Source organism: Talpa occidentalis, unplaced genomic scaffold, assembly GCF_014898055.3.
Source record: "Talpa occidentalis isolate TD23 unplaced genomic scaffold, MPIMG_talOcc4v2.1 talOcc4.4, whole genome shotgun sequence".
Classification (NCBI taxonomy): domain Eukaryota; kingdom Metazoa; phylum Chordata; class Mammalia; order Eulipotyphla; family Talpidae; genus Talpa; species Talpa occidentalis.
In genome coordinates, this window is record NW_023604295.1 from 123,365,822 (window position 1) to 123,385,056 (window position 19,235).

Genomic DNA, 19,235 nt, shown 5'->3' on the forward strand with positions numbered 1-19,235 from the left:
CATACATGAATTTGAGTAGTTGGTCTTTTATTATTAGGTGACTTAAGTGAGTTGAGCAGATATGTAGTTCTGTTTCGTAACTATGTTGTATTTCATAAAATTCATGTTAAAACAGTGATGTAGATTTGCCTTACACTAGAAAACAGCTTAGGGAATTTCATTTTATTTTTTAAAAAGATTTATTTATTTATTTATGCACACAAAAGATGGGTTGTAGGCCAGAGACTCAGGGGGTAAGAGGATTCACCAGAGACAGAGTGGGGAACAGAACAGGCGGATTGACTGAGATAAGATAACACTGCTGAGGGGAGCAATGGGTGAGACAGGAGAGTCTGCTGTGCCATTTGGGTCACCTCCCTGACCAGGGATTGAACTTGTGCTGCAGTGGCTGCGGGATAGTGCTGAGACTTAACCCCTTGCACCACCAGGGAGGCCCAGCTCTAAGATTTATTGGAAGTGGAGTTGCTAAGTTAAAGCTTGTGCATTTGTAGTACAGATAAATTTTGCCAAACTGGCCTTCTTAGAGTATGTATGACTTTTCCACCTATCAGAAATGTGTTAGTGATGATCTCTCCAAAAATGGATGAAAAATTATTAAAGATAAACAAACCACAGGCACAGCACTTCTATTATTTTACTATCCATAAAAAATTTTATCTTAACCTGTTCTGGAGGTGGAATTCAAAACTGGTTTTATTAATAGTTTCCCTACATGATGTTCTTCTGTCACTGAGTTATGTGACTCACTACAAGGACTGTGGATCTATATGATCTAGAAAGAGGGCCTCCCTGGTGGCGCAGGTGGTTAAGCACCATGCTGTGGAGCTGTCTGCAGCCTCTGCAGCGTGGGTTCGATCCCGGCCAGCTGGGGAGAAATCCACATTGCGAAGCTGACCTCTCCTGTCCCACCCACTGCTCCCCTTAGCAGTGTATTTCGTCAGTCTGCCTGTTCTTTTCCCCACTCTGTCTCTGGTGAATCCTCTCACTCTGCGGTGCATCTGGGCTGTACCCCGGTTCTTGTATAAATAAATCTTTAAAAAAAAGAAAGTTTTTAATATGTATATTACATAGACCTCATGCGAGGTAAAGTAATAAGCATTTTGTAAACCCCAAAAGAATATTTTAAAAATCAGTTTGAAAACATTTTTGCTTTTGCCTCAGTATTGACCAAACAACTTCAGATTGAATACAGGGTGTAAAAGAAGTAAATCTCTGATAAAATGAGTATGTTTTAGTAGTGATTTTCACTTATTCTGTTTACACAGATGACACCATGAAACACTCAAAAGAGTGCAGGGCCTTTAGCCTGTGAGGCTGGGTTTCCCATCAGCTTTATCTAACAACTAGAAGTGCTTTCTTTCAAGTTACACAGTCTTTCCAAGCCTCAATTTCCTTCTGGCTATGCCACTACTGTTTGGCATAACTGTTTTCAAAAGTGTCTTTTAGTTACTTCTCTTTAGTGACCCTTAGGCCCCTAGCTCATCTAAATCTGATCCAGCTAACACTGGTTAATTGTTTTAAAGCTTTCTTCCCCATTGTCCTAACCCTCCTAACTCCATTATCTCTACCTCCATCTTTAAGCTTTGAAATCATATGCTCTGATTCTGGAGGCCAGAATGAGGGTTTCTGTCTTCAGTCTCTCACTGACAGGAACCCAGGAAATGGGGCATCTTGAGAAGGTCTCTCTGGTGTTTATGGAGGGCCAGTTGTGTGTGCAGGGTCCACACCTGGCACTTGGAGCCACTTACAGCCTGCTCCTACCCTTTAGTGGCAGACCAGCTGCTAGGAGAGGCAAGACTTGCAAGCAGCTAAGGAGGCATACCACTAGGAGGCCCCAGGGTTCAGTTATTATTACAGCTCAACCTTTTGATGTCTCAGTCTTTTCTTTCCAGGAGCACCTACCTGGCAGAGTTTCTTCAAGGCGTAGATAACATGTAGAATTACATAAGATCCACTTTGGATTTTTTTTTTTAAGATTTATTTATTTATGCATACAAGAACCAGGGTGTAAGCCAGAGGTGCGGGGGATGGGGTAGGGTGGGGTGAGAGGATTCACCAGAGAGAGTAGGGAGCAGAACAGGCAGATCTACTGAACTACACTGCTGAGGGGAGCAGTGTGTGAGACAGGAGATGTCTGCTGTGCCATGTGGGTAGCTCCCTGGTCGGCTGGGGATCAAACTTGTGCTGTAGTGGCTGGCGATAACTTGATAGCGCTGTCTTTAACCCCTGTGCCACCAGGGAGGCCCTACTTTGAATCTTGGGCTGTGCTTTGGAATTGCCTGTGGAGCTTTAAAATCCGCTGATGCCTGAGCCCTACCCCCCAGACATATTGGTGCAATTGGTCTTGGGTGTGACTTTGGACTCAGGACCCTAAGGCTTCCAGGTATTTGGTTACATTGTGTCGTCAAAGCTGAGGTCCAGTGATGTCAAGCAATTCCTGATAGTTCGTAGATACTCAGTGATTGGTAGATAAGACTATGGGTGTGTAGTGCATGCGAAAATTTTAGGTAATTTGGAGAGATTCCTGGGGACATTTCAGGAAGGTAATGACATTTTACATAGTTTTAAAAGGATCGTGATTACAGTGAGAGTAGAAAGGGCTGGAAGTTGGGAAGCCTGATCCATTGCTGTGAACCATTGTTCAAATATCTCAGTATTATGTAAGTCTGTGGGTTTGTGTTTCTCCCAGAGCTGAAGGGCCCAACCTTCCGCTGGATGTGCCTGGGTATGTAACCTGTACTCAATGTCTATTGCTCTGTAACAGGCTAGCCCCAATCTTATTGTCTTAAAATGACATTTCTGTTTCTGTGGGGCAGAAATACAAATGCGTGCGGTACAGAGGGAACGACTTGTCTCAGCTCCTATATGATCTGGGGTCTCAGGGAAGGTTAGAAGTCTGGGGGTTGGAGTGTCTGTGGTTGGTGTTGGCTGAAGACCTACCTGGACCATCAGCTCGAGCACCCATAACCTGGGCTTTCTCCCACCTTGGTGGTGGGGATCCCAGGGTGTGCATCCTGAGAGAGACAGGCAGCCAGGCAGAAGCCAAATCTTTTTATGAATCTAGTCTTAGAAGATTCCTAGAATAAATTCCAGATGAAACGAGCTAGAATTGGAAATAAGCACATATAGAAAAGATGAATCAGATTCCATCATAAGAAGAGACAATTGTACAAGAATTTGTAGCACACACTTAGAAACCATATATCACTTAACAGTCTAATTCCTACTATCCTGTCATGATTAGAACCTGTGTTTAGGCTCCAAAGATTTGATTTCAAATCCCACTGTGCTGCCTTTTCCTAGCGGCATGGGTGAATCATTTATCCTAACACCCTCTCTTTTCTTCTGGCAAAAGGAAACCAAATGAAGGACATGCTTGTGCATGTGTTTTGCTACTTACATGTTAACTTGCATGTTATTCTTTCATTTCCTTCTGATTTCACTAGCCTTCTTTGAATTGAGGATGAATAGCGAGGGCAAAAATAAAGAATGACATGTGAAACCAGAAGATTGAGGTAGTAAGGAAAAATGAGCATGAAAACTGACAGGCTTCTCTTTAACTCTGTAACTTCTTTTTAGTGAAATCATAACCATGCTTTTTTGTAGGAAACAGTTACTACTGATATTACTGAAAATTATTTTCAGTTTTTGGAGAAAGCTATTGGAAGATATGGAAGTCTTCAAAACTATGCACATGAGTATTTTATGTATGTAATAGATATATGATAGAAGAGAGAGTAGAGAGAGAAGAAATGAGAGAATGGGAGGTGAGACAGAGGAGTGAGAGGGAAGATAAGAGGGGAAGAGGAAAATAAAGGAGGGAGGTTAGGGAGGGGTGGGGAGATGCTATATCTATATTGTAGGGTAAAGAAAATGTCAGGCTTTTCTGCCCTCCCGCCATCAGGATAGATGATGGATCCTTGTCCTGAATGCATGCCTGATGGCGGGCACCTGGAATAGGGTGTGGGCATAGGTAGATGGGATTCACCTGGGCTAAGACTGTGCTTTTTTTTAAGGGCGGCGTCACGGGGACGCCAGGAGCAGCAGTAGAAGCCGAAGCAGAAGCCGAAAGAGAAGCCGAGAAGCAGCAGAACGAACGCTAGAGAGCCCAGATAGAGTGAAGACTTGCTGGGGGCTGGGAGGCCTGCCAGCCTCCCAGCCCCCCAGCCAGCACCCCTGCCTGCCATATGCCTGGTGAACCCCAAATAAAAGACCTGCAAAACCACTGAGAACTCTGACTCCTCCTTCACCCGGTCTGCATGGGATCAGAAAACCTGCTCAGTGGTCCATTCCTGACTTTACATATATCTATATCTATATCGATGTAGAGATGAGCTGAAATGATACCCTCCAAACAAAAGTGGTTATTTCAGGAGAGGGGCATGAAATGAGAGGGGCATGAAGACTTTGAGTTTATTCCTTAAATTGATGAATTCCAGCATTTAAGGTTTATAAAACTAATGAACATATATAATTGCATAACCCCTATATTTATAAAACTCAAGATACGTCTCTGAAGATACCTTTGTAGTATGCAGTACGGGGTAGGGAGAAGGTAGAGAGTGGTTGTCTCTGAAAAATCAGCTGTTTCCTATCATTTTACAATTGGTTCTGTAGGTGATTTTATCTTTGAGTTCTGGGATCCTTGAGCCTGCGGGAGTGGAGAAGCAGCCAGACCAGTCAGGTGGGGATGTGGCAAGAAGCAGCGGGGAGTGAGACCCAGAGCCCAAGGAAGGGTAGGGGAGGTTGGGGTCAGGTAAGATCACTGCTGGGGAGGGTTAATTAAGCATGAGCCTTGAGGGGCCAAGGAGAAGCGGTGGCAATGTGTGGGGGCAGGAAGACCACTGAGCAGGCTTTCTGATCCAGCAGACCTGGTAAAGGAGGAGTCAGAGTCTTCAGTGGCTTTTGCAGGTCTTTTATTTAGATTTACCAGGCACATGGCAGGCTGGGGTGCTGGGGGGCCGGGAGGCTGGCAGGCCTCCCAGCCCCCAGCAAAATCCTCACTCTATCTGGGCTCTCTCTGGCGTTCTCTCTGCTTCTCTTCTTCTCTCGGCTTCCCCGTGACTCCAACCTTATAAACTCAGTCTCTCAGCCCAGGTGTACCCACTTCAGGTGCCCGCCATCAGGCATGCATTCAGGACCACAGGGTTCCCTCATCTATCCTAATGGCGGGAGGGCAGAAAAACCTGATACTTTTTCCTTACCCTACACGATGTCAGGGGGTGGGGGCCCCTTCACAAGCAGCAGAGCCATAGACAAGAGTTCTGCAAATTTTTTTTCACTAGGCAGTGACTCCATTTTGAAGTACCTTTACAAAACACTGTACATGACTTTAATAGGACAAGTGACAAATCCTTTCCCACCTGTGGGGCTTCCTTCATGGCAACCTTTGCTTGGTTTAGGCTGGCTTTAAACCAAGAAAAGAAAAGAAGTTTCTTCAGGAATTCTGAAAAGTTGCTTCAGCCAAATTCTGTGAACAAAGGGGACTTTGTGCAGGGTTATGCACATCAGCTTGGGAGGCATTTAATTCATCAGCTCGGGTCTCTGCTTTGTAAGTTCTTGCTTTAGTTAGTGTTGTGTTTCTGTCTCTGAGGGGCAGGCAGGGCTTCTGACTCACTGCTTGGGGCCTGCACCTGGTTCCAGTTACACCAATGAGTTCAGCCGTGCAGATACAGATGCTCATGGTCCTATGTGGACACCTGTGATGAATCCTGAGGAGGGAGGCATTTTATGTATTGGCTTGTCTACAGCCACATGGACGCTGTTATCATTTCTAAGATGCCCATGGACTGATTACGGTCCACCACAGTGGCTAATACACATGGTTCGGGAGCTGGGAATGATTGCACCTTTCCATTAGCTCCTGCAACGGGAGGTTCCCCAAAGTTACTGGCTTTGGGCGGTTTGGGTCCTGCCTGCATAGAGGTGAGCCCTCGAGTATACAAACCCATCCGAGACTTGTTTTCTGATGGTAGATTTATTTCCCCTGCGGGCAGCAATAACTTTAAGTCCTGAAAGATGCTATTTGAAAAAGCTGCTGTTTTGGTATGTTGAATGACGTTCTACCCACTGGAAAGACTTGTGGGAAATTTTCCAGTGCCTGGGCCATTCCAGCGCCACTTGTGAAAAGTTGTGTGCGTTATGTGTCGCCCTAATGGTGGCAACTGATGGCTTTGTGCTGCCAGTGTGATGGTGTGGCTGCTGTTTCTTCATTTGGTCTCACTGTTTCCCTTGACAGGGCAATTTGGTTTTGATGCTGTGCCAGACATCTTCCGACAATGAGTTACTGGAACTTGGAGAAGAGGAGCTGTGTGCAGTACCGCAGGCATTTTCTGGTGGACAACAGCGTGTTTCATGGTGAGCTGCCTTTTGTGTTGATGTAGTTGGGTCTTTTAGTTTGTTTCTGACAGCACTTTTATTCTAGCACTCTGGATGCAAATATGGTCTTTGTTGGGTTAAACCAAGGGTTTGGATTGATTTGTTTTTGGATAATTACTCAGTAGCCTCACTGGATTCACCCCCCACAGTGGTAAGCAACTGCCCACCTCGTAACCATGTTGGTGATTAGTGCGTGTCAGTTCTGACCCCCTTTCACTATGCTCTCAATTCCAGGAATGTCCCTTGCTGAGGTTTGAACTGTTGGGGGTGTAGGCCCACAACAGTCCGTTAATATCTGTGACTCACCAATCTGTGTTTATTACTGCAGGACCTGAACCTTCTATCAGACCACATAGAAAAACAGAACAGAAACTCAGCACTTATTACCATCAGGGTGGCCTACTGCAGCCATCCATCAGAGAGTGATCAATATTAGTCATTTTCATGGCAAACTAAGACAAATTGCCCTTGCCCTGCTGGTGTGTTGGTTTATGGAATACAGTCAGGGATAAGCTCTGTTGGTTCTGCTACCAGGATATCCTTGAGTGAAATTTATTTAAGAGTTCAAGATTTATGTGTTCCTACAATTTTTGGAGTAATCATCATCAAAAGCTGGTGCAATTTTACAAGGAAGAGAGATTTCTGAGGGAGTGGAAATCTCTTTTACAGAACCCTGTAATAGAAGCTGCCTTCAGCTTTCTAAGTTGGGTTTTTCTTTTTTTTTTTAATTTTTTTTTTAAGATTTATTTATTTTTATACAAGAGCTGGGGTACAGGCCAGAGGCGCGGGAGGGTGAGAGGATTCACCAGAGACAGAGCGGGGAGCAGAACAGGCAGACTGATGAAATACACTGCTGAGGGGAGCAGCTGGTGCGACAGGAGAGATCTGCGCACCATGTGGGATTCTCGCTGGCTGGCCGGGATCAAACCAGCGCTGCAGAGGCTGTGGACAGCTTCACAGCGCCGTGCTCAACCCGCTGCGCCAACGGGGAGGCCCCAGTTAGGTTTTTCTTACCCAATTTGGTGAATAGACTTAAAGTTTATTCTTGTTTTAAATTAAGTTTAAGACAACAGATTTAACCTTGTATACTTTATTGTATCTCTTTAGGGTCTGCAGTGTTTTTTTGTATTTGTTTTACCAACACCCTGTAGGACTTGACTAGGTAGAAGGTGATGTCATGTTACAGGTGAGGAAGAGGAAGCAGAGATAAATGCCAGGCCCAAGTGAACATAGCTAATCGTTAGCAAGGTCAGAACTAATTCCTGCCACTCACCTTCCAGACGGGCAGTCTAGGCATTGCATCGTGGAGGGTCCCCTCACATAGGGACTTGAAACCATGGCCTGACACTGCCTTTGAGGTTCTGCTTTTTTCTTCTGTGAATTTCATCTAGGGGTCTTGCTCATTGTTTTGTCTCTTGACATGTGCTCCATGGTGTTTTCTGTTACAAGTCTATTTGTATTAAAAAAGAGTAAATATGAAAAGAAACACAGGAGCTAGAAAACAGCTTTATTTTCCCAAGTTTTATTTTGAGCTAGTCTTTTTTCCCTTTATTAGGTAACACAAGTTTACACACTGTATATAATTTAGGGGAAAAGGGTCACACAATCAAAGATGTATGTTACCACCCCACTCCCACCATCAAAGCACCCACAGTCCTTTACCATAGGCCATTGGGCCCCCTCCCCACCTTGTCCCCTGTCTCCCCCTTCCTTCTTCCTCTAGTAGCCTCAGTTCCACAATCATACTTAAGAGTTTGTTAAGTTTAGTTTTGTTACTTCCTTTTAAAAATCTTCTCTATATTTCACATTTGAGGTGGATATAGAAATCAGCTGGTATTTGTCTTTCTTCTGGCTTAAATAATTCTCTCCAGTTCTATCCATGTTGTCACAAATGGCAAGAGCTCATTTTTTTTTTTTTTAACAGCTGAGTATTCCATTGTGTGTGTATATATATATATATACCACATCTTTTTTTTTTTTAAGATTTATTTATTTATGCATAAAAGAACTGGGGTACAGACCAGAGGTGTGGGGGTGAGAGGATTCACTAGAGACAGAGTGGGGAACAGAACAGGCAGACTGAATGAAATACACTGCTGAGGGGAGCAGCAGGCGAGACAGGAGAGGTCTGCTGTGCCATGTGTGTCACCTCCCTGGCTGGGGATCGAACTTGTGCTTCAGTGGCTACAGATAGCTTCATAGGTTGTGTCTTAACCCCTTGTGCCACCAGGGAGCCCTCTTTATATGCCACATCTTCTTCTTCTTCCTTTTTTTTTTTAAAGATTTATTTATTTATTTATACAAGCACTGGGTACAGTCAGAAGTGCTTGGAGGGCGAGAGAATCCACCAGAGTCAGAGCGGAGAGCAGAGCAGGCAGACTGATGAAGTACACTGCTGAGGGGAGCAGCGGGCGGCAGGAGAGGTCTGCGCGCCATGTGGGATCCTTACCCAGTGGCCGGGGATCAAACCGGCGCTGCAGAGGCTGCGGGCAGCTTTGCAACCCAGCGCTCAACCGCTACGCCACTGGGGAGGCCCCTATATACCACATCTTCTTAATCCACTGGTCTGTCAATGGGCCTTAGGTTGTTTCCATACCTTGGCTGTTAAAATATTGCTGCAGTGAGCAAAGCAGTGCTCATATCCCTTTGAACTAGCGATTTTGTATATAGGAGTGGAATTCCTGGGTCATATGGCAGATCTATTTTTAATATTTTGAGGACCATCCATATTGTTTTCTATATGAGCTGAATCAGTCTACCTTCCCACCAAGAGTGTATATGGGGGCCTCCCCTGGTGGCGCAGGGGTTGAGCGCTGGGCTGCGATGCTGCTGCCTGCAGCCTCTGCAGCACTGGTTCGATCCCCGGCCACCGACCAGGGTCCCACATGGCGCGACAGACCTCTCCTGCCGCCCGCTGCTCCCCTCAGCAGTGTATTTCGTCAGTCTGACTGCTCTGCTCCCTGCTCTGGCTCTGGTGAATTTTCTCACCCTCCCGCGCTTCTGACTGTACCCAGTGCTTGTATAAATAAATAAATCTTTAAAAAAAAAATAAAAAAGAGTGTATATGGGTTCCTTTTCTTTTTTGAGAATAGAAGAGGCAGTTTTATTGAGATCCGTTGCTAAGAGGAGCAGGGGATGAGACAGGAAAGGTCTTCTACAACAGGGTTCCTCTTTCTCCACATCCTCACCAATATATGTTGTTTCTGTTTTGTTTTTCTTTATTTTCTTTCTTTATGCTTTTGATTTGAGCTGTTCTCACTGGAGTGAGGTGGTATCTCATTGTTGTTTTGATTTTCATTTCCCTGATAAGTGATGTTGAACATTTTTTGCATGTGACTGTTGGCCATCTGTATTTTTTGGTTGATTTCTTTGTTTTTATGTTGCACAAGTTTTTTTGTAGTTCTTGGATACTAGCCTTTTATTAGTTGTATGATGTGCAAATATTTTCTCCCACTCAGTAGGGTGTATTTTTGTTTCAATGATAGTTTCTTTAACTGCATGGAAGCTTCTTAGCTTGACATAGTCCCAATCATTTTTGCTTTTGTTTTCCTTGGCCTTGGAGTCAAGTCCTCAAAGGACATCCCTGATGACGATGTCATGGCGTGTTTTGCCTATTTATTCTTACATGCATTTTGTGGTTTCTAGTCTTACATCTAATTTTTAAATCCATTTTGAGTTAATTTTTATGTATTGTATGAGAGAGTGATCTAGTTTCATTATTCTGCATGTGGCTGTCCAGTTTTTCCAGCACCATCAGTTGAAGAGGCTTTCCTTTCTTCATTGTATACTCTCAGTGCCTTTGTTGTAGATGAACTGTCCATATAAATGTGGGTTTATTTCTGGGTTCTCAATTCTATTCCATTGGTTTGTGTTTATGTTTTTATTTCAATACCATACTCTTTTTATTACTATAGCTTTGTAGTATAGTTTGAAATCTTGGCGCATGGTATCTCCATTCCTCTTATTGTCACGATTGCCTTAGCTATTCAGGTTTTTTTTTTTTTTTTTTATGACTCCGTATAAATTTCACTAATATTTGCTCTATTTCTTTGAAGAATTCCATTGAAATCTGATAAAGACTGTATCAAATCTGTATATTGCTTTGTGTAAGATACATGTTTTAGCAATGCTATTTCTTCCTATTCATGAGCATGAAATATCTTTCCATTTCCTTGTGTCTTCTGTTTCTTTTAGCAGTTTCTTACAATTTTCTTTCTTTCTTTTTTTAAAGATTTATTTATTTATGCATACAAGAGCTGGGGTACAGGCCAGAGATGCAGGGGTGTAAGAGGATCCACCAGAGACAGAGTGGGGAAAAGAGCAGGCAGATTGACTGAAGTACAGTGCTGAGGGGAGCAGCGGATGAGATAGGAGAGATATGCCTTGCCATGTGGGTTTCTCCCTGGCCGGCTGGGGATCGAACTCGTGCTGCAGAGGCTGTGGATGTTTAACCCCTTGTGCCTCCAGGGAGGCCCATCTTACAGTTTTCATTGACTAGGTCTTCCACCTCCTTTGTTAGGTTTATTTCTAGATATTTAATAAATTTTGGTGTCACGATAAATGTTTTCTTGATTTCTTTATCTTCTAGTTCACTATTTTCATATAGGAATGGAATAGACTTATATTATTTTGTGCCAATTTTGAAAAAGTTCAAATTCAAATGTCTTATATATTATTTTAGAATGTCCTTGTCCAGTGATATAAAAAACTATCATGTAACAATTTATTTATTTAAAAGTCAGGTTTAGGGCCGCCCTGTTGGCACAGGGAGTTGAGATGCAGCCTATGGAGCTGTCTGCAGCCTCTGCAGCATGAGTTTTATCCCCGGCCCGCCAGGGAGCAACCCACATGGCGTAGCAGACCTCTCCTGACTCGCCCACTGCTCCCCTCAGCAGTGTATTTCAGTCAGTCTGCCTGTTCTGTTCCTCACTCTGTCTCTGGTGAGTCCTCTCACCCCCCGCCCACGTCTCTGGCTCTTATGCATGGATGAGGAAGTCTTTAAAAAAAAAAGTCAGCTTTATTAGGAAAAGAGACACCTCCATGGACACACGCTGGCAGAGAACTGCTGGCTATAAAAATTTCAAAACATTTTCTATGTATTTTAATGGCTGCATTACTACTTAGTGTATTGCTATATTACAGATACTTATGCTGAGGACTTGACAAACATTGTCATATTGAATCTTTCAACACCTTTGCAATAGTTGTTATTCACCTTATTTTATGAATGGGAAAATGGAGTCTTGCCAAAGGTTTGTGTAGTAGTGACCTAAAACTCAAACTTTGATCTGCCTTACTCCAAAACCTCATTATTTCTTTTCTCCCAGACTGCCATTTCCATTTCAATGGAGAAATAAACACTTGGGAGGTTAAGTTCTATTCAATAATATTTGCTCTGCTATTAGTAGTAGTGTATGATATTGATTAAATTGTTAGATAATCCTTCTCGATCTTATTTTTTCCCTCTGTGAAATAAACATGCCAGTCTTGATGAATTTTGAAGTTCTTTCTGGTTTTAAATTTTGAGATGTGCCATTGAAATGTTTCTGAGAATTACAATTACTCTTTTGTGAATTACTTTTTCACTAAACATTAGGTACACAAGGGGGCAGTAGAATACCTAAAATATGAGTTGGTTCCATCTGACATTAAGAATTATGGTTTTGAAAGGATTTAGAGTTATCAAATCTTCCCAAGATTAAAGCCAATTAGAATTAAGCTTCTATTCATTTATAATAAAGCAACAACTTTAAGTATTTATGAGAGTATAAAATATCATCTTGGGGGCCTCCCTAGTGGCCTAGTGGTTAAGTCTCAGCCTGAGTTCGATCCCCAGCTTGAGAGCTAACACACATAGGGCACAGCAGACCTCTCCTGCTACATCAGAGCAGCCCTTTAATGAAACTAATTAATTGAATTAATGTAATGGATTTTTATTCATCCTGCCCTTCCTGATCAAAGTCCTATTTGGTGATGTGAGGATAGAGACTTCACTGCTAGTTTGTGAAAGAAAGTAGGTAAATTGGGCCCTAGAGACTAGTTCTATCCCAGTTTTGCGCCTATAGTTTTTGTTACCAGGGGCATCTCAGGTTCCCGATCTCTGAAGTGAGGCTTTTTCCAGATTCCAAGTTTCTCTAGTAGCAACAAGGTTTGAGGTCTCTAAGTAGTCAAAAATCAGCATGGGGGGTATGGTGAATGGGAGTGTCTTATAGATCAGAGTGTGGGAAGGGAAGACTAGTGAGAGGAAGATAAAGAGGAGCTAAGAATTTTTTTAAAAAAAGATTTGTTTATGCATACAAGAACTGGGGTACAGGCCAGAGGTGTGGGGGGTGAGAGGATTCAGCAAAGTGTGGAGCAGAACAGAAGGATTGACTGAAATACACTGCTGAGGGGAGCAGTGGGCAAGTCAGGAGAGGTCTGCTGTGCCTTGTGGGTAACTCCCTGGCTGGGGATCGAACTATTGCTGCAGTGGCTGCGGATAGCTTCATAGGTTGCATCTTAACCCCTTGTGCCACCAGGGAGGCCTCAAGAATTCTTTTTGACTGTAAACTTTATAGTTTTGCACTAGCAAAAAGCTACCACCTTCCTCTGAAGGGAGAGAGGTGTGTGTCTGTTCTGTGTGTGTGTATGTGTGTGTGTGTGATCATGAGTTCCTCCTGACTGACCACGGAGACACCAGTAGCTAGAACTGACAAGATTGCAGAATAAATGTCATTGTATTAAAGAAAAAAGAGTGAAGAGGTTTCCCTCACTGGAATTCCATCTTCTCTGGAAAAAGAAAGAAAAATGCCAGGTCCTGTCTGGTAAATATCAAAGGAGGAAGGAATTATGAAGGAGTGAATTATGGTTGTAATTCATTTAGGCCTAGCCAGTTCTCATTTGGGCAGTCTGCCTGCTTTAGGGATTAGGGACATTACTATATATTAGAGTGTCATTTCTCTACTGAGTCAAAGCTGACTTTTCTAGCCAATGACTGTTAATGCAGTCATTGACTGGAAAATACCAGTGCACTTACAATTCCTGTAACTGCAATGACAGTCAAGATTTTATGAGTATCATTACGATCAAAATTATTATCTCTTGGAGAGGAACACTGCAAGAAAAAATTGTCAAAGACAAGTTGAGAGAAAAGGTAAAAAAAGAAGAGAGGTCTTAAGGGAGAAAATGTACTTGAGTCATTTAAATGTTACGCACAAAGAACGGATTCTGGAAGCAGCCTTGCCCAGTACTTTCCTCTTCTGGAAGCAGCCTTGCCTAGTAGTTTCCTCTTGAGCCCCACCGTTGAGTTTCCTCATCCCCCAGCCCCTGTCACTAGGCAGAAAGCAGGTGTCCTGTTAGGGCTGGGCTGCCAGGGGTGTAGGGAGGCTTTGCCTGGCCCCGAGTTGGAAACTTCCAGGTGCTGCCTTCCAGATGGGCTGCTTTGGGAGACTTGTTTCCTATGGGACTATATTTCCATCCCAGCAAAATGCTATGTATTAGAACAAAATACCTCTAAACTTCCAAGTGCTAAAATTTCAAGAAATGACTTGTTTCTCTATCTCACTTCCTCATCCCAGTTTTAAATGGAGGCTAATTGAAGAGTTTGCTGTGAGTTAACAGAACTATTGATTCATGTACTTTCTTCTTGTGTCTGAGACAAATCAGGCAGCCATTCCGATCTTATAGAAGTGGATAGTTAGGTCTAGTTATAACACAAAGGTAATGTGAACACACCTTTAATGTGAACTGGTATGAAAAAAATTGGTTTTTACGAAAAATACCGGATGGTCTCACTCATAGCAGGAATTTAGAAAAAGGCTAATTGCAGTAAAGTAAAAATCAAAATCAACAAGCAACTATAGACCAAAGACACACTACAGTGGAGGATGGGGGGAGGAGAAGAGGGATTAGGGTCAGAATAAGGGGGGTGGGAATTGTATGGGGACTATAACCAAAATGAAAATGCATACATTATGCAAAAATGAAAAATGATGTAAGAATATAAAATAATATAATTTATATTAAAAAAAGGAAAAAGTTGGTTTTTAATATTATGGGAACTTGTGCTTTTCCTTCATAGAAATATAGAAAATTCTTGATGGCAACTTCAGTGAAGTTCTATTTATTTATATTTTAAAATTTAAACTTTTTATTGGTCTTTCTCCATCATGGGTATTCTGTTTATTGTACATTCTCAATTCACTCTAGCCATGTAAATTGTTATATTTTTCTTCAATTTATGCTTTTATTTATTGTTTATTGGCTCACACACAATATAAGTTTCAGGAAACAGCTTCACACCGACTCCGGTATATACATACACTATGCCCACCAGGTCTAGTTTCCATCCACTACTCTCTGCCAGTTTTACCTGCCTCTCCTTCTCCTTCCCCTCTGGCAACCATCATTCTGTTTTCAGATTTGAGAGGTTTTTTTTGGTTTGTTTGTTTGCTTTGATTCTTTATCTTCTACACATGGAACCACATGGATAATATGTCTTTCTCTAATTTATTTCACTCAGGATAATGCCTTTCCTATTCATGTTACAAAGGCAATATTTCACTTTTTTTTTTTTTAAGACAACTCAGGAGTAATCTATTATGTGTATAAATCACATCTTCTTTTCCCATTCATCTGTTGATGGGCACTTAAATTGTTTCCATGATTTGGCTATTAAAAACAATGCTGCAAAGGACATGAAGGTGCAGATATCTCTTTGAATTAATGTTTTCATTTTTTTTTTTTTTTTGTGGGACCCTCACCGGCGGCTGGGGTCTTTTTTTAAGATTTATTTATTTATGCATACAAGAGCTGGAGTATAGGCCAGAGATGTGGGGGGTGGGGGGTGAGAGGATTCACCAGAAACAGAGTGGGGAACAGAACAGGCAGATTGACCAAAGTACACTGCTAAGGGAAGCAGCAGGCGAGACAGGAGAGGTCTGCTGTGCCATTTGGATTGTTCCCTGGCTGGCTGGGGGATCGAACTCATGTTGCAGTGGCTGCAGACAGCTTTATAGGTTTGCATCTTAACCCCTTGTGCCACCAGGGAGACCCAATGTTTTCACATTTTTTTGATATATGCCAAGAAGTGGAATTGGTGATTATATGGCATTTCTATTTTCAATTTTTTCCAGGAACTTCCATAAACATTTTCATAGTGACCATACCAGTTTACATTCTTACCAACACTATGTGAGGGTTCCCATTTTTCCCACATCCTCTCCAACACTTACCATTTGGCTTTCATTTGTATTTCTCTGATGATAAGTGATCATCTCTAATGATAGTGACCAACTTGCTAATGATAAACACACAGAACATCATTCTGTGTGTCTGCTGGCCATCTATTTGTCTTCTTTACTGAAATGGCTATTTAGATTATTTATTTTTAATCAAAATTTTTAAATTGTTGAGTTGTATGCATAGTTTTATATTTTAGATATCACTCCCTTGTCTGATGTATGATTTGCAAACATCCTCTCCTATTCAGTAGGTTGACTTTTCATTTTAAGCATTTTGTTTATGTTGTACAGAAGCTTTTACCTTGATGTTGTCCCATTTGTTTATTTTTGCATTTCTTTCCATGCCATTGGAGGTGAAGCCACAAAGACCTCACTAAAGCCCAAGTTGAACAGCTTGTCACCTCTATTTTCTTCCATATACTTTATGATTTCAGATCTTACATCAAGACTTTAAGACATTTGAATTAACTTTTCGTGTAGTGTAAGATAGTGATCTAATTTCATTCTTTTTATGTGGCTGTCTAGTTTCCCCAACATCATTTGTTGAAGGCATTCCTTTCTCTATTGTATGTTCTTGGTTCCTTTGTAAATTAGTTCATGTATGTGTTGGTTTATTTCTGCGCTCTCAGTTCTGTTCCATCTGTGTGCCTGTTCTTGTGCCAATACTGTATTGTTTTGATTATTATGACTTTGTAATATAGTTTGAAGTCTGGGAGTGTGATGCCACAGGGATAATCTGATTGTTGGGGATCAAGAGTAGGGATTTATCTGGCTGTGCTAACGCTGCTTCCTCTTGAAGAAGGATTTAAGGCTTAGCTTTTCAGATTATGGTACAAGGAAGAGTAATGGGGAGAGCAATGATCTCGAACCTATACCTGGCCTTCTATTTGTGTATCATTGTTGGTTTCTCTTTCTGCAGATGTTTAGTTTCACCTGGCCCCTTCTGTCATCAAAGGCTCTTGAGAAGGCACCTGTTGTCTGTCTCCTTTCAGCTCTACCATTGTTCCTTCTTATTCCTTTTGGCTGAGGAAGGACTCCCTTGCTCTGAGAACACTTAAGCCCCTTTCTCTAACCTCCATACATCTTCAGTGATTGTTGCTGCATCTATGGAGGATTGGGTGGGTATAGAGTTGCCCCCTTTCTTCCCAGATCTGCTGATGAAAGTCTCTTCTCACACTGGAATGGGAGCTACTCCCTTGAATATTGTCCTAAAGAAATCTTGGAATCATTCTTCTATAGTTTTTCTCCCTGGTTGTCTCCTGAGATGAGGCTGTCTCTGTTACTTCAGGCTCTAGGCTATACATGTATTAGGAGCTCAGGTCATATGATATTGACTGAATTGAATCCTGCCCACCCAACCCCTGGCAATCTTGGACGCCTCCAGAGCCAATACAGCCTAGTACTTGTTCCCTGCCATTTTGAATTACAGTGACTTCATTTCCCCAAAGATACTGGTGTTCTTTATTATATTTCTTCTTGCATTATTGTGTAGCTAGATTGATCTGAACCAAACAACAATCTAGATTCATAAAAATCCATGTTGAGATATCTTAACCTCTTTTTCCATTGGGAATCTAATTTGTTGTGGGATTTTTTTTTAAAGATTTATTTATTTATTTATTTATATAAGCACTGGGTATAGTCAGAAGCGCGGGAGGGTGGGAAAATTCACCAGAGTCAGAGTGAGAAACAGAACAGGCAGACTGACAAAACACACTGCTGAGGGGAGCAGCGGGCGCTGCAGGAGAGGTCTGTTGCACCATGTGGGACCCTTGCCTGTGGCTGGGGATCGAACCGGCGCTGCAGAGGCTGTGGGCAGCTTTGCAGCCCAGTGCTCAACTGCTGCACCACCAGGGGAGGCCCTGTTGTGGGAATTTTCCTGGGAAACTAAACCCTCTTATTTCTTCTGTCAAGCTTTCCATGTCAAGGCCCTTTTCAGTCCATAATAGTGGAAAGGGTGAAAAAATTGGGCTGAGTGCAGACAAAAGGGCAAATTGAAGGCCTGAATAACTTCAGGGAGATAAGATCAATTTTGAAGAATTGTCTGAAACAAGCATATTCTTTCTCTTAAACCTGTGGCCATTGGGGTCCAGCCAAGCAGGAAGACCCCCCTTATTATTTTATTCTTTTATGCTCAGGGGTACCGATTTTCCAATTACTAAACTAGAGAGAAGAAATATGTCTAATAAGCAGTCAATTTTTTTCCTTCAGATTTGCAGACTTCTCACGTTAAGTGGTTACTTAAGAGGATTATTTCCCCCTAGATCTGTGTTACAAATTTAAGCCTTTGTTCTTTAAGCTGCATTTCCATAATTATAATTAATTTTCCCTTGCTCCCTCATTTCCCCAATTGTCTTTTCCAACTCTGTACCTAATATATGCATAGAGATTGATGGGAGGATGAGATGTCTTTCCATGAGTAGACTCAGGGTTCTTCTAGGGCAACATAATTATTTAATTAGTCATACGGAAAGTTTCTTTCTTAGACCAGAGTAATAATTATTAGTGATTGCATTTGTGATCATAAAACCCTCCTACTCCTCGTCTATCAAAACAAGGATTAAAAACTGCAATTTGTACCTTTACACTGTGTAAACGAGAAGTTATCCCAATAGACCTGTGATAGTTTATATTTGCTTGGGGCTCATTCCATTCAGCAAATATGTTTGAGGCTGTTATAAGTGGAAACTGTTGGTTTCAAAGGAATGTTCAGATTTTTTATTGAAAGCACATAGCCTCATGTGAGGTGGCTTCACCCACTTTTACAGCTTCAGCTCCCCCCTGTATGTTGATTGTCTTAGTGCGTTCTGGGATTAGGCTATACCTACCTGCCAACCCCACTGAGGCCTTTAGGTCATCAGACTCAACTTGTCTGGAACGGAAATCATCTTTCCTATGCACTGTTTGCCTCTAGCTTCCCTCTTTGGGAAGGCAGCATGCGCCCTAGCTACACTGACTTTTGCATTCCCTGCTCACAAAACTTAGCCCTTCCTCACCTAGCAACCTTTAGATCGTCCTTCAAGTGAATGAAGACCCGTTCTGCAGAGAAGCTGTTTCTGATGTCTAGACCAGGCCAGGCTTCTCTTCTGCTATCCTGTCACCCTGCATTGCAGCCTCACTGCAGTATTACTATTGTCATCCATCTCGTTATAACCTGTTTAATTTCTACCTACTGCCTTCTAAGTTGCAGGAGAACAGAGACAGTTCTTTTTTTTTTTTTAAAGATTTATTTAATTTATGCATACAAGAGCTGGGGTACAGGGCAGAGGTGCAGGGGGGTGAGAGGATTCACCAGAGACAGAGTGGGGAGCAGAACAGGCAGATTGTCTGAAATATACTGCTGAGGGGAGCAGTGGGTAAATCAGGAGAACTCTGCTGTGCCATGTGGGGTTGCTCCCTGGCAGGGGATCAAACTCATGCTGCAGTGGCTGCGGATAGCTTCATAGGTTGCATCTCAACCCCTTGTGCCACCAGGGAGGCCCCATTTTTAAAAAAGATTTATTTATTTGTGCATACAAGAACTGGGGTGTAAGCCAGAGGTGAGGGGGGTGAGAGGCTTCACCAGAGAGTGGGGAGCTGAAAAGGCAGATCTACTGAAATACACTGCTGAGGGGAGCAGTGGGTGAGGCAGGAGAG

The 19,235-nt window shown here is 42.4% G+C and overlaps 1 protein-coding gene across 13 annotated transcripts in view; it reads left to right on the top strand.

Annotated features, from left to right (window-relative positions):
• PLCH1 (phospholipase C eta 1) overlaps positions 1-19,235 on the top strand; it is a 182,889-nt gene that overhangs the window by 12,928 nt on the left and 150,726 nt on the right. For 11 of the 13 annotated variants that reach the window (XM_037526247.1, XM_037526246.2, XM_054700999.1 and 8 more), the window contains one exon: positions 6,239-6,357. The exons of 1 other annotated variant lie outside the window; for it this stretch is intronic. In XM_037526247.1, the coding sequence (XP_037382144.1) occupies positions 6,279-6,357 (79 nt within the window). In that variant the 5' untranslated portion in view covers positions 6,239-6,278. Of the gene's footprint in view, positions 1-5,514; positions 5,552-6,238; positions 6,358-19,235 lie in introns of those variants that run through there. One more of the 13 variants, XM_054700997.1, reaches the window with a different exon arrangement.